Genomic DNA, 15,945 nt, shown 5'->3' with positions numbered 1-15,945 from the left:
GGGAAAGAGGTTGAATGAATAATCAAATGTATCATCTTGTTTAACAAAGTCGATGTAAACCTTCAAGGCAAGAGGAAGAGTACCTTTTTAAACAACAACAAAAAACCCCAAGCAAAATGAAATAAATCAAAAACTGAATGATTTCTTTAACAGAAGAATTAAGTTACATCTCTGCTTTTCATTGTTCTTGCACTTAGCTAAGGACTATACCAGAAATACTGCAGTATAAGTGATGCAAATGTCACTTTGCAAGGTCAGATTTTTTTAGATTAATGAATTAATCTAGCAGATGGCTGTGCTATTATAGTTTTTGAGGGACTAATTATGCATCTTATTTTCTCTTCTAGGCTGTATTGACTGAGTACAAATTAAAAGCTATTGAATATGTTCATGGATACTTTTCTAGTGAACAGGTAAAAGTCGACACTGTTGTGGGTTTAGTGGGAGCTGTTGGGTTTGTGTATTTGATAGTACAGAAAGGCAGTGTCTCCAGTCAGACTGAGGCTGATCTTATTAGCTTTTTTCTTTATTAACTGGAGAGATTTATTTCCACATTATTAGATTAGCATTAAACTGTTAATAATAGTTCCAAGTTGTTTTATTATCAAAATCATTACATTTTCATTCCTCTTGTGTGGGGAAAATTTGAGAAATTTATCATCATGGAATTTAGGGTTATCTTGCACATGAGTTTTAAACTGATATATAGTAACTATCCAACTTATTTTGATAATATGTAGGTTTTTTCCCTGTTTTTTTTCTGGTTTTTTTTGTGTATGGTAAATATGGTGAATATGGTGAATATGCTGTTTGAGATACTGAATGTTGATAAGCTTTTTCAGAAAGACTTAATTTTTTTAGTTCTGTTCTATTACTGTGACAATTGTACATATATGCAAATAGAGAGGAGTAAGTATATATATGTATAAAAGATTAATTGAAGGACTTTCTGTCGCAGGTTGTTGAGTTACTGAGATACTTTTCCTGGGCTGAACCACAGCTCAAGGCAATAAAGGCTTTACAACATGTAAGTTCTTGTGACATAATCTTGTAAATTTGCCCTCTTAATCTCATTTTGGTTTTATGATGTCTGTGTTTGCAACTGATGAGTTGATCTACCCTTTAATCTTCAGTTTCCTCTTCATCTTTCTTTTTCAATGATACCAAAAAATATGAATCTTTTAAGCAGGGTATCATTTCTGACTAAAGTATCTTTTATTTTGCTATGTATCACAAGAATTGATGTAGCCCTCAATACTTTCCTAATTTCTTTTGCTCTTGGCAAGTTGCTTGTCCAGTATTTAGCACATAAAGTTTCCTTCTCAGTGGGAGGGAGAGGGTATTAAACATTTACTGAAACACACAGTAGGAAGCTATTACTGAGTATCATTCTGAGTTTAAAGTAATTTTAGTGTCTTATTTTATAAACACTTTTTTCTTTCTTGCTTACTTGTCAGAAAATAGTGGCAGTTCCTGCATCAAAAATGGTTAATATTCTCAACTGCTTCACATTCAGTAAAGATAAACTTATTGCCCTTGAAATCTTAGCTTCGTAAGTATCTTTCATATCATCTTTCCTGAAGTTATATTGTTTTTACTAATGATTTAGCATGTAAAACTTGCGATACTTCTAGAAGGAAGCATTATGGGCAGTTAAAGTAAACCACGAGTTCAGTGTTGGTGGGGCTGTAAAGAGAAGAATCAGAAGCAGACATTGTGCAAAGTTCTATAGTTTACCTGACTCTTGTGGGCTATGTGGGCTTCTGGCTGCTGGAAAACTACAGCTTTGCCAATATTTCTATAGTGGTCTTTAAATTTTGGAGAGAATGAAGAAGACCTTAAGCTTATTTCCGCTCACTGAAAGGTAAAAGGCTTTAGACCAGAGGATTCTGAGAACTGACCCTTTTGCATTTGAAAAGCCCTCGAAATATTGCATATGTAAGAATGAGTTGAGTAAACAGGTCTTTTAGGTTGACACATTTGATTTGCAGATATAATGTCTCTGAAAATGTATAGAAGTTCTAAATGTACGTTTACATAGAAAGTTGGATTTTTTTGCAGAACACAGCTGCAGCAAAGGATTTACCTTTTACTCATGTTTATATTGGAACTATTCTGCCAGGTTTAGAAGATGTATTCTATGAAGTGTTATCCTGTTTTGCGTTGTTTTGGGTTTTTTTGCATGAAGTATGACTGCCTTGTCTATGAATGCTATATCTTCCAGCCAGCTTGAACATTCTGAGTCATATAAATTAACTGTATCCATAAAACAAATAGGACTGGAGATAGAGACATGATTTTGCTTTCAGAGTTGAGCTTTAAGAAGCTGTATGAATGCTCCCAGTGTCTTTCAGACCAAAACAAAACAGGTTAGCCTGTTCAGTGGTACATTAACCATTTTTAGTTAAGTGGTACATTAACCCTTTTTGTTTCTTGAAGTGAGATTGGAGCTCATAGACCCTTTAGTAGCTACACACAGCTGGTGAGGGGGAAAAGTGTGGTAACTTCTTTAGCTGTTGAATTTCTACAGTGCAAGAGCATAATAAGGGAGTCACAATATGGAGGTCTTAACCTGAATCAATGTACTACTTCTTTGCTAATCAGAACTGGAGAAGAAATCTGAAAGTTCATTCACATTTTAATACCATTCTTTGAGGCATTTTTCATGTTTTTGTTTAACGTTCTGCTGATTCCATTTCTTCTAATACCCTCTAATAATAAAGGACTTTAAGAAGTCCTTTATTTGGGGGCTTTATGGTACTTCCAGTAGTTTGGATGGGGCAGACAGTGTTTGACAGCAGTAAAGGTGCTGTTGTCAGGGTTTTGAAAAAGACAGGTGGAATCAGGCATTAGGGTCCTTGTACTTGCACATTGTATTGTTCTCTTTGATGTGTCTAGTGTTATTTTTGGAAGAGGAGCAAGGGGAGAGAATTGCCAGGAGTTTCGTCTTTTTCATTCCAGAGTAAATAAGATGAAAATGTGTTTCTTTACCAGTCTAGTAAGAAAAGTGACAAACTGAGTAGCTGCTGGATTTCTGCCGTGCTGGGTATTGTGTACTCGTAGCAGTTAAAGCTTATTAATGAGTTGTTGTGACGCAAAATTCATTTTGTCAACTTAATTTTTGCATAAATTTTAGCCATTGTCATCCATTGTTCCATATTGATAGTTATTTCTACTACCGTGTTTTACTTGCAGGTATGAACTTCATATTTAAGTATATATTTTTTTACTTTAATCATAATATTACAATCTGAACTAATTCTGAGGTTTTTATGTAATTTGGGGTACTGTGAATAAGTGATCACTTTTCAGCAGTGTGTTATTTCTGGTAAGCATATGGAATGACAGTAATTGTGTGTCAATGTCTTTATAGCAACATTGTTGATGCTCAGAATTATCGCCTTATTGAAGATCTGTTCAGAATTAACATGTCAGAGAAGAAAAGATGCAGAAGAATTCTTGAACAGGTAGTCAGCTCCGGTATTCTCAGTATTGTTTGCATCCTTATGGTCGTTGTGGGGTCTGGACTTACTATGAGGGCTGCTGGGAACTGCTGTTGGAAGGCAAGCTGAAAAAAGCAGCTGCAAACAAATAAGAGTTGTGTAATCCATGTGCAAAACAGAAGGTTTTGTCAGGCTTCAGGATCCTATGGAAAAGAGAACACAGAATTGCAACCAGTGTTGAAACAGTCTGTGTTTGTTTTAGGGAACACAAAGTGCTTAACACTAAGTCAGTAGAAGCAGAGGTGGTCCAAGTAGTTACTCAAAACGAAGGGAACTTTGGCAGAACCTCGCACCATTTGGGAAGAAGATTTGAAGCAAATCTTTGAATTGTTCCGTGTAGGTTGATTCACACAATCTAAGTGTCATGAAATAGTAATTAATTTAAGCATTGAATCTGATAGCAATTACTGTCTTTTTTTGATTATTTTGCAGGCTTCAAAAACTGGTTGTAAGGCTCCTCATGCTATGATATCATCCTGTGGCATGATTCCTGGCAACCCTTATCCCAAGGGCAAACCGAGCCGCATAAATGGAATTTTTCCAGTAAGTATGATTCTATGCTTTTGCTTTTCACAGCATTCTTGATTTAGGATTCATCATAGTATAACCAAAACCAGCATTTGTATATGTGGAAGGAGGAATGGAATCAAAAGCAGTGTTTGGGCTTTTTTGTACACTTTTACAGGGAACTGGAATTATTTTTTTTATTTGCCCATTCTTTCTGTGCTGCTTCAAGTAGAGATCCCAGCATAAATAAGATATTGTTTATATAAGGAAAATATTGTAAACTCCAGCAATATTAGATAGAATCTGGAGAACTGTAAAGAGCATTACTAGTAGGTTGATAAGATGAGTTAATACGGTCACTGCCCATAGTTCTTGAACGATCATGTTAAGTATTTCCTGTGAACACTTAAAGGACTGCAAAATGTAAGTTACCATGTCCACAAGTCAAAATGCAGAATTCTAATTATGTCAGGAACATGGGCTGTTTAATATTCATCTCTTTACAAAAGCTGCAATATTATAAACCAAGCTGTTGGAATCTCTTACTTATCAATTTGTAAGCCTAGAACACACTTTCTATTTCCTAACAAACATGATTATGTATCACTTTCAGAATATTCAAAAAGTTGAATGTAACATAGAAGAAAAAGTCAAATATGACAGAAATTCTGTAGCAAGATTTGCTTCTAAATTAATACTTAATAGTTAAATTTTCTTTTGTTTCAGGGAACCCCTATCAAAAAGGACACAGAAGAATGTACTAATGAAGGAAAGGGAATAGCAGCCCGTATACTTGGACCATCTAAACCAGTATGTCCAATAAAGGAGCAAATAAGTGGAACTTTAAAACAAAATCTAACCACCAGCCAATTCAATGAAGCTTTCATGTAAAATGCTGCAATGTTGCAAGAAAACTGTAGAGCAGCAATTTAAACAAAGCTAAACTTCTGTAATGAAGATAATATGACCTAATATTTTATATTTAACTTAAAAAGAAGCTCTAGGTTATATTGGGGTGGGGGGGAGAGGGAGGTAGGATTCTCAAGTGGTTAGGATTCTCAAGCAGGTAAGTTACAGTATGAGAAACCTAAAAATTTTAGTAGTCCATTGTGAGCTAACAGATGTTTTAGGTACAAATATATACAATTTTTCATTACAGTCTCTGAGGGTTCCCACATGACCGTAAAAAATGTTGGCATCTTGGAAATTTGAGTTAAAATAATGCCTTAGAAGGAAGTTCTTGTTTCTTAACAATACGTCTGGTCTGTATTTCAAAATTTTTAAGCACATGGGAAAAAACTTTCAATGAATGTAATACTCCTCTGCAGTATTGTCCAGATTTTCACTTTTATCACATTTCCCATTAAGCTGTATTATTTTAAAGAGATGGGTACTTTCATAAGTACTTGTTAGTTTTAAATGTTCTGTATCTTTAAAATGACAAATCAGTCCCAGACTGCAGAGTATGAAGACTACAGGGCGGGAAGGAGTTACCTTTCCCACTTAGGTTTAGTATTGTATTAAAATCTAAAGGTATGCTGCTGGTGTTTGTTTCAGTCTTTTCAGAAAGAGTGCAATATTTGCAGTCACTATGGATATTATGAAGACATTTGATATCAAATATTTTTCCAGTGAAGAGCAGCTGTCTGTAGTAGTATCTGAACGTTAGCTTCTTGTCTGAGAAACATTAGACAATGCTTTCACTGTTGCTTCTTCTGTTTGTTTTTTGTTTCCGTAGGCTCCATCAACCTACAATCCACACAAACCAGTTCCATACCCCATCCCACCATGTCGGCCACATGCAACTATTGCACCAAGTAAGGCTACTGTGTATTTTAGCTTGATGCTATTGTTTCATCCGTTTGCCTTTTAAATAACAAGTGTCAAGTGTCAAGTGTCAGTTTCTCTGACCATAATCCTATCTGAAATTGGCTTGTTGCTCCCTAAAGCATCCTCTGGGTACTGGTTTCTACCTCTTTGTGTCATGACTGCAGAATTCATAAAAAGAGGAATATATTGACTTACTTTTCTAACACCCATAAGGATTATTCACAAACCTGTTCAGATTACAAGATATTTCATTTGAGGGAGTACTGTGCATGTTAAGGTTGTGTTTTCATGGTAGCGTTTGACCAAAGTTTGGGCTTTGGCATAACAAGTCTGTTGACTTGTTGCTGTTGTACTCAACTTAGGGGTATTGTCAGACACAGCCCTGAATTGGGTGGAAACACCTATGAACTTGCTGAAGGACAGGTAACCTGTTTTCCAGTTGAAGAGGTAATCTGTTTCTCAGTTGCCTTCAGCTTTACTTTCTTTCCATGACAATGGAGAGGAATCAATTCCCTAAAAGAGACGTTTAGACATGTAGATTTCAGTCTCAGGAGGGATATAGTGATTTCCTTTTCCTGTGTTTGGTCTGACTGTGCCTAGCATTGTGCCTTAGGTAAGAATGAATCTTTCTTCATAAACTCCTCCCCTCTCTCTGCTCTGCTGCATCAGTTTTTTGATTCCAGAGATTTCTGGAAGGGAGCAAGGCAATTGCCATTTCTTTGAAAGAAGAGATTGGACTGCTTATGTCCTCCAACTCTCATCTTTTTGAGAAGCACCTGAAAGCTTTTCCTCATCTTCTGTGTTGCAAAACAAGGAGTGCTCTGGTTAGGAAGCTTGCTTCTCGCTGATGTTAGGGATTTCAGGGAGTTTTTAAGGTATTTGATAATAAAGTAAGATAGAGCTGTTGGCATGCCTCTTGAAAGGTGAGTCACCTAACCAGTTTGATGTCTGCAAGTGTCTTTATAGTCTGTTTGGAAAAATGGACACTACCAGTGGCTAAAGTATGCCTGATGATTTGCGCCCTAGAAATTACTTGCTCTTCACAAAGTGTACAGGAAACTTGCTGACTAGTTCAAATTTATATTAAATAAATTATATCCAGAATAAGTAAGGACACGAAATTTGTCCTGTGACTGGATATAAGTATTAGTACATGTTAGGATGTGAAACAGCTTTTGAGATTCCAGGGCCTGGTTATGCTGCAAAATGTTTTTTTTAAAAACACCTATGACAACAGAACTGATGATATATTTGTATGTATTTAAAATGTTCTGTGAGATCTCAGGCTGGCCTGAAACTATTAAATGTGACTGTTTTCAAGCAATGGTCAGAATGGTGTTTTGGTTTCTGCCTCTTATATGTACTGGTTTAACATTTCCTCCCTGGGTGATGCAATGATTGTTGGTTGCTTTGCTGATTTGCAGCCAAGAGTTGCCATGCAAGAAATCTTGACATTGAGTAGAACTATTATGAAACTTTGAAATCGGAAGGGTGTGTTTGACAAATTGCTGCACTTTGAGTATTGTTCAAGTGTGACTTTTTCCAGTGAAGTGTAAGTTCTTATGCTCTTAAAGTATTCATTCAGGACCACTGTGAAGTGTATTTATGTTCCTGTGATTTAAATTATGATGCTCTTCATCAGAACTGTGTACCAGAGCAGTACAACAGTTTGAATAGCTGCAAAGAATAAAGGAGGAAAAAAGATATTTTTTTATATGTCAAGTACAGTAAGTACATTTTATTAAAGTAATTTGCGAACACACTTGAATTTCTTAACATATAAAGAAATATAGAAGGATGATAGACTAAGTATTTGAGACGGGACTGTTTTCTCTGAATTTTCTGACTAGTGCTGGAGGGCTGGTCCTGGCCACTGATGTGTGTCTGGCTCTTTTGCTTCTCAAGGCTTTAAAGTTGCAATAGCCTTTAAGTTTGGAGTAGAAAAAGAACAAATGATGCTGCAGACACTCTGAAGCACTCCTGTCCTTTGAGTTTTTCTGGCAAAGTGGAACTGAAAGCAACTGACTTTTTCACGTTCTTTCCCGAGAATTGCCCTTGCTAAAATTTGAGTCACAGTGCGTGTAATTCAGACAGACATTGGCAAAGCCAGCATCCAGCCTCCATGATTGAGTGGTCTGGCTTTTGGTGAAGGAATGTTTTACAATCCTGAAAATGTCCTTTTAAAGGAAAAGACACTTACTGATTCTTTTAGATACAAGTTGTTCTGACGGCTGAGATGTGTATTGCATTTGTTATTTTAGGTGCTTACAACAATGCTGGCTTAGTTCCAATGGCTAATGTCATAGCTCCGGGCTTACCAGCTCCTCCGCCCTACACTACTAATCAAGTGGTATCAGGTAAAGAATGCATACCTTTAAAAACGTTGATGGTATTTTTTCTAATTCATTGTTGTGAATAGGTCGTTCACTGCTGGAGTTTCATTTGCTATTAAATAACAAGCTGTTGTTCTCTGTTTAGAAAATGAGGACCTTTCCAGTCAGGCAAAACCCTCCCAAAATCAAGGTAAATTGCAAATCCACAGGGGGATTTTTTGCGTTAATTGTGTCGTCGTTATTTGTTCAAAAAATGTAATCAGCTTATTTATTTAGTAGGATTTTCATAAGCCTTTTAAGTATTTAACTACTGTTGGAATAGGATCCCTTGAGAATTGAGAAAAAAATCATCTCAGGCATTTGGCACTTGGAAGCATTGAAACATTAAAGTAATGGTCTTTTGTGTTAGCTCATTAAAGATTTATATTCTTCAGCATATGAGAGTGTGATAAATCATGTAAAAAACTAAATGAAAATATGCTTTTCAATGTAGTGCACTGAAAGACTTCAGTAATATCTTTGCAGTTGTTAAAACTCAGGACCTCTATTTGAAAACTCATTCACAATTTAATTTCATATATTAGTTGTAGTGGAAAGCTAGGAATACAAGAGAGACAGATTCTTGATTTATAGTTTGTTGAAATCTGTGTGTAGAACGTCTTATCCCAGACTGTTACGTCTTATCCCAGACTGTTAATGTCTACCTGCATTTTTGTCTTACGCTTTAAAATGCAATTCTTTAAGCCAAAGAGTTGTGTACTATTTTTTTGTCTCTATTTGTGTGTTACTTGGTATGCTTTGTACACAGTACAAATCATCATAAGGAATCCCATTATGAAATACTTAGACAAAGGCCTTGAAAAATAGAAACTGAGGATCTGCTGACTGTTGAGTTGGACATATATACCGAATACCCAAAATAGACAGAATGACCATGATGGTTCTAGCTCCTGTAAATATATGCAGGGGGGAAAAAAAATAAATTTTGACATTTCTCCTCCATGCCTGGGGATGATTCTATAGAACTGTTGCTCTTTCAAAGTATCTCTTTATTCATATATACCCCTTTAAGTATGCATAGTTCACACAGCTAAAGGAATACAGTGTAAGGAACAAAATCTTCTCTTAGGAGGAGAAATTCAGTAACAGCTCTGGGTTCTGTTGCAGCTCTGTTTCTCTGGTGATTATTGTGGCTGTCAGGATTAACAACTATGAACTTAAGGAGAGTTTTCAGCTTGGACACAGGATGAGGAAAGAACAGAATCCAGAGCTGAGCAATTTGGGTTTTTTGGAAAAGAATATATAAAAGGGAATAGTTTGTTTGCAAACTCAATCTATTGTTTCAGGGTTTCAGGACACATAAAACAGGAATTTGTCATATCAGCTGCGGTCCAAGATTTTAAAGATTCCATTTTTAGGTTAGTGTGTGTATATGTAGAATTTGGGCAAGAGAGAAATCTAAGGTGTCACAGACTTAGAGGTGATGAGTTTGACTGGTTGGATCAGTGATTTGCTTATAGTTGAACAGATTATTTAAAAAGTAAAATATAGCACGAGGGTTGTCTGAGAGGATAATTAACACATTCATATTCCACAGGAAACTAAATAGAGGCTAGATAGCAAGGCTCTTGACGCGCCAGTGTTCATAAATGCAACTTCCTTCCATCAGTCTCCACATCCCCATTTGCAGTGTGCCTGCCTGTTTTCCTCCAGCCTGACTGATGTCTAACGTTGGTAGGGTTGATGTAAGCTGGTGTTTCTAGTGGCAGGTGCTTGCCTCGATTATAGACGCCTGACTTGAACACTTAGAGAAATATTTGTTGATAAAGTCAAGTGCCAATGTTAATTTAATACTGTAGTGTGTTACATGAATTTAAAAGTGTACCTTCTTAGAATCAAAATCTGAAGGAAACACACTGAAGAGAATGACCTGATTTTGAAGGCAAGAAACATACCAGCACCTGAAATCAGCTTTCTTCAGTTGTTGACTAAACTTCTCTGAGATCATGATACATTGAATTAACTGGTTCTGAAGGAAATTCTGACCTTCAGTGAGATTGGATGCAGAGGAGCCCAGGTGATCTGATGTCGATGGAATATTAGACCTGGTTTGGGTACTGCTAGATGTTAGGGACCAGAGGGAGGGTGTTTACCTGTGTCACTTAGGCATTCTTATGGAGTATATTTGAGTATCTGTCTTGCATGAGATCATGAAGAGGTAGGGATATCACAAAGCGTTTTAAGGAGGAGGATTAGTCTACATGACGTGCAACTTGTGTGATGTGTTTGTATGTACCTTTTTGTTTTGTTTTCATAGGCTCCAGTGTTCATTGTTTATATACAGACATTGTATGTTAGCTATTGCCTGTGTATCATATTTTGAAATGCTATATAAAATGTGTTTATGTTGATTTCAAACATTTCTGCTGGTTTCAAGTATTCTTACCAGTTTCGTTTCTTTGCAGCTTTTTCTGCACAAGCGAATCAGCTCTTTACTCCTCATGGTTCTAATCCTTCAACACCTGCTGCTACTCCAGTCCCTACCCCATCACCCGTCAAGGCAATAAGCCATCCATTAGCACCTGCAACTCCACTCATCCCTGGGATGAGCATATCTACCCCTGTCCTTCCTGTTTTCCCGGGACAGGTCTCCTCTTCCATCCATACATCTCAGCCATCCACCCCAACCCCTACTGTCATCAAGTCCCTTTCATTGCCTGGTGTTCCTGTCACATCTGTTCATAGTGCAACCTCTACTCCTATCCCTACAGTTTTTTCTGGGCTGGCTTCTATACCCTCAGCTCCGCCAGCTCCGCAAGGGTCTTCCACGCCGTGCGCCACACCTGCACCTAGTGAAGCTTTCGCATCTGCTGCTGCTGCACCATTTGCTGGCCTCCCGTTTTCTGCAGCCTCTTCAATTCCTTCCGCTAATAATCCCACCCCATTGTCATCAGTTTTTGCTGGCCTCCCTTTGTCCTTGCCTCCTAACGCCCAAGGGATTTCTAGTCCTGTTCCAGCTACAATTGCTAATTCTCCTGCCACTACCATTCCTGGTTCACTTAGCTTGCCTAACCCAATTTTGTCTGTCTTAAAAGGGTTTCTGACATCAAATGACACTTCATTAATCAATTCATCTGCTTTACCTTCTGCTATGACAAGTGAGCTTGCATCTTTATCTGCTCTTGCTAATCAAAGCTCTGACCCTCCCACTTCCTCTGTCAACAAATGTTACACTCCATCAGCCACCCCCACCTCACAGCGGTCCTCCACACCAGGGCTGGCCATTTTTCCAGGTCTTCCATCCCCATCTGTAGCCAATTCTAGTTCCACTCCTCCAATACTGCCTACACAGTCACCTTTAACCACTTCACCATCTATTATGCCAGCCAACTGTGGCTCGTCAGCCTCCCTCTTGCATGGCACGAGCCCTACTAATCCCGACCAGCAGCTCTCATCAGCCCCAGCTGCCACGAGTATCCCTGTTATGGTCAAAACAGAACCCATGAGTCCCACCCTCTCGGCCTTCAAAGGTCCTTCTCATTCGGCCGGCCCTTCTCATGGCCCTATAGGGCTGTCGGCACTCGGGCGAGCGTACACCTCGGCAGCATCGGTGCCAGTCAGTTTACCCAGTTCCCTGAATCCAGCGCTGTCAGGTCTCTCCTCTTTGAGTGCTCCTCTAAACAATTCCAGTTCTCTGGCTTCCATTTCCCTCGCCCCACATGGCTCCTCTGCTCCCATTGCCCCCGTGTTCAACGGACTTCCTCCCTTTACGTCTCTAACCAGTAACTTTGCTTTTACTGGTAATCCAGCACTTACACCACCTGTCACTCTCCCAGGGTCTCTGTTAGCTGCTCCGTCTACAACCGCTTCAGCCGTGCCTGCCCCTCATGTGAGTTCCACCGCCGCCGTACTCTCAGGACTCGCCGCCTCAGCAACAGTCTCTGCTCCCCCCTTCTCGCTTAACTTGTCCAGTGCTGTCCCCTCCCTTTTTTCTGTTGCCCAGGGACCTCTGGGATCATCAAACCCATCCTTCCCTGGTTTTCCTGTCTCTAACACACCCTCTGTCACTCCTGCTCTCCCTTCTTTCCCTGGCCTCCAGGCATCTTCTGCAGTAGCAGCAGTTGCACCGTTGCCGGCAGCTGCCACAGCCCCATCTCCGGCTCCGGTCCTGCCAGGGTTTGCCTCGGCCTTTAGCTCAAACTTCAACTCTGCACTTGTTGCACAGGCTGGGTATGTTTCTGTTTCTGAAGGAGGTCAGAACCATTTCTTTTTCTCTTGAGCAAAGCACTAGTTTTACTTTAAGTGTAGCAATTATTTTCACTCATAGTTAGTAATTGCAGTTAATTTATAAAGTTAGCTCACCAGCAGATTTCTACTTATCTTTAGAAACTGATAGAGTAGCTGTTAATTAGGTTGTCCTCACTAGTCCCCATTACAGCAGTCTAATCCAGTGAGGTGCTGAGTGATCTTATTTCCCAGATGAGGATACTTGGCACCTCCTAGGCTTTTACAAGAATGGATTCCACGTGGGCATCCATTGACACATCCAGGTAATAGCAGACAGTATCTTAGATATTCCTATATTGTAAGGAAGTACTCAGCATTAACTTTTGTCTGTAAAGCTTTTTTGTGTGTGCAAATTGTAGGCACAGCCGAGGTACAGAAATTTCTGAGTTCCCCTCTAAGTTGTGCTACAAACAGTCTTGGTTTGTGTGTGCATGAATAATTTGTAGGTGGGTAGAGAACGGGCTTCTGTTTGGAAATCTGTCCTTGATGAGGTTTAGAAAAAGAGGTGCTTTTCTAGTTTGTGTAGACATAAGCTTATAGAGAGAGAAAGACAGGATAAAACATGCCAATGTTCCTAACGATAACCACATCTTGATATTCTTTCAGCTTGACTTCTGGACTACAGACACCGGGAAATGCAGTTTTTCCTGGTCTTTTATCTCTCCCTGGTATCCCTGGCTTTCCCCAAAGTGCTGCACAGTCTTCCTTGCAGGAATTGCAGCATAGTGCAGCTGCGCAGTCAGCACTACTACAGGTAATATGCTTATTTGTTAATACTGTTTTGCTTCTAGTAATTGAGTGTAGACTTGTGTATTAATTTCTTGGCATTAGTTTAAGCCAGTAAATGATTAAAGCCCCTAACCTGTTTGAGAACTGATTACGAGTATGATGCTAAAAACCAGCTCATATTAACTTTTACTTAAGGCCACTGTACAGTGCTTCTGGATATTATGAATGTGATTAAACCCCTTCTGAAAACTTGGTAAAATGGGGAGGAGAAAAAAAGAAAAGCGAAATGCAAGTGAAATTTTTCCTCGGTTTGTTTTAAATGCAGTGAGATGACCGTGTAGCTGCAAAATGTCTGCACTTTGTTGTGAGTTATGTGCCTTTCTCCACATACACAATCAGACTGTCTGAAATTTGTGTCTGCTGCTGTTGTGCCTTTCTCTTGATAGTTCCCACAGACACAATTGTTGTAATAAAAGCTTGAGGTGGCTTTAGGTAATGTGTAGTTTCATCATCTCTCTTATTCATGAAACTACTTGTTTCAGTCAACAACCTACATAAGTTAACTGAAACGATCATCAGAGTTCATATTTAGATGTTTAGTTTGCCTTTTCTTATAAACGGCCTCTGTACAGTTTAAGGATTCCAGTAGGAAATTTCGCCTTCTCTATAAAATATTAAAAGAGGCAGTTTAATGAGTGTCTTGAATTAACGTTTTCTCTCTTCTGTGACACATCAGTTTTAGAAATGAAGCATGCATCTAAGTACCGCTCAATATGCAGAATATTGTCAGATGTCTTTTGAATATCAAGCGAAATAGATCAGAAGAAGCAAATTACTTAAGCTAGGCCATGCTGCTCTAACAGCTCAGGAATTTATTTATTCTGTGGGAATCTGGGTATACAGATTGCATTGAGGAAACTTCAGATTTCTTGTTTACATGTTCCAACTGCTAAAATTAACATTTAGCTGTTGGAGCAATGAATATAAAGAAAGTTCAAAGTCAGTGAAGTAGTACAGCTCCTGATTAGCTGTGCCTTCCAAATCAGCTGTGACTTCCTCCACTGGAAAGTAAATGCTATTAATGCTTAATTTTTCCTCTTAATCCATCTGCTTTCCTCATTCTCTGGTATTTCAGAGCAGCAGTTGCCCTACAATTTAACATCTACGTGTATGTGTGTTGCTCATCTCTGTTGTTTGTGTACTTCACATTATCCTTTGTTTTGGCTTGAGTATTGTGCCTGAATTTTTGCTTGATTTAGATTTTTGCTTGACTTAGATTTTTGTTTGTTGTGTTGTTTTTATCAGTGCTGTTCCCTAACTTCTTCTCTCCCTCGAAGGCACATTCTGCTTCTGCTCTGGAGAACTATACAGCGCAGCCTGAAGGTTTTGCTAACTATCCGTCAACACCAGGAGCACAGTTTTCACTGCAGACAAGTCTGCCCCAGAGTGGATGGCAATAAATTCCAGACATTTTTAAAAACTATGATGGTTGCTTGACAGAGCCTGAAACTATTCACTTTGAAGGCTGCCTCTGCGTTAGTGTGAGCACGATCTGAATTGGGGGAAGAGGGGGAAAACGTGAGGGTAAAATGATTCCAGGAGGCTGTCGGATGTCAAACCTAATTTGTTGATCGCATTTAATTGATTCAGGGTCTGATCCTGTGAATTTGCTGAGCATCCTTGACGCTCCTTTTAGCTTATGGGTTGAATGCTTGGTGTCTGACAGGATCAGGAGCATTCAAACAGATGTTTATGTACATAGAGCAATTGGCTGTCAAGCCGAATAGGGAGAACAAGTATACTTAATAGTGTGTATAAGCACCTATCCTGTTATGTTTTATATGATATATGTGGTTAATATAGAATGAAATCTAGTCTGAAACTAGATACTTAGAGCTGTAGACGATCTTTTGTTGAGATGCACACTTCTTGCGTGTGCGTAGATCAAGGTCAGTTTATGGTTCTTTGGATCTTTACTTTGTATGCGCGAGGATCTCCTGTTAGCGTCAGCGGTTTGTTAAGGGCAGGCAAGGTCGGAGGGGTGCGGAGGTCTTCTTGCGCTTTGAAATCTTGTCACGGGCTTGCTGCTGAATTGAGTACTCCTTTGCCTGCACCTGAAGAGGAGAGCTGGGAGATGATGCTGTGCTGTATTTGGGTAGAAGTGGATCATGTTTTACTGGAGTATGGTTTAGCTAGCTGAGAATGCGTCTTTCCAAAGTACACAAAAGCATTTTGATTTGCCTCTAAAATAATGTTCCATAACCTTCTCTGCCCCCACACCTCTCTGTGAATGAACTAATCGTACTGCGGGTAGGCTGCCTATCCAGCACTTTTGACTGCAGACTTTTGTGAATGTTTACAGACATGGGTCAAGTTCTTCTCTCCCTTATACTCATAAACTCACTGACTCTCTATATGCTTTTTGACTATAAACCACAACTCAATGGTGCTTATGTTCTCCTGTGAATATAAGTGGGAGCAGAATTTGGACCATGGATTTTTTAGTATTTTTCCTTGGAAAACACATAATTTTAAAGGCATATAGCTAAATTAACTGTATTGGTTAGGAAGGGTTACAATGCAGCATATAGAAAGGTCTTGCTTTGTTAGTGAAATTCAGTTGTGCACTCTTCTGAAAATGTTAGTACCTGTGGCAATGTGTAACACATCATTGAATATCATCTATTTAAGATAAACTCTTGAATTGTTTTCTAGAGACAACAGAGATGAATGATATTCAATCCTGTGATTAAATT

At 38.8% G+C, this 15,945-nt stretch overlaps 1 protein-coding gene across 1 annotated transcript in view; it reads left to right on the top strand.

Annotated features, from left to right (window-relative positions):
* Window positions 1–14,979, top strand: part of PROSER1 (proline and serine rich 1) — a 17,775-nt gene extending 2,796 nt beyond the window's left edge. The window contains exons 2-13 of the mRNA XM_009869627.1: window positions 348–413; window positions 959–1,027; window positions 1,458–1,552; window positions 3,374–3,467; window positions 3,936–4,046; window positions 4,737–4,820; window positions 5,749–5,827; window positions 8,102–8,197; window positions 8,319–8,363; window positions 10,639–12,403; window positions 13,067–13,214; window positions 14,527–14,979. Coding sequence (XP_009867929.1) covers window positions 348–413; window positions 959–1,027; window positions 1,458–1,552; window positions 3,374–3,467; window positions 3,936–4,046; window positions 4,737–4,820; window positions 5,749–5,827; window positions 8,102–8,197; window positions 8,319–8,363; window positions 10,639–12,403; window positions 13,067–13,214; window positions 14,527–14,649 — 2,775 coding nt within the window. The 3' untranslated portion in view covers window positions 14,650–14,979. The remainder of the gene's footprint in view (window positions 1–347; window positions 414–958; window positions 1,028–1,457; window positions 1,553–3,373; window positions 3,468–3,935; window positions 4,047–4,736; window positions 4,821–5,748; window positions 5,828–8,101; window positions 8,198–8,318; window positions 8,364–10,638; window positions 12,404–13,066; window positions 13,215–14,526) is intronic.
* Window positions 14,980–15,945: the final 966 nt, after the last annotated feature.

The sequence above is a fragment of the Apaloderma vittatum genome, unplaced genomic scaffold, assembly GCF_000703405.1.
Source record: "Apaloderma vittatum isolate BGI_N311 unplaced genomic scaffold, ASM70340v1 scaffold16705, whole genome shotgun sequence".
NCBI lineage: Eukaryota > Metazoa > Chordata > Aves > Trogoniformes > Trogonidae > Apaloderma > Apaloderma vittatum.
This window is presented reverse-complemented; position numbering and strand designations above follow the sequence as displayed.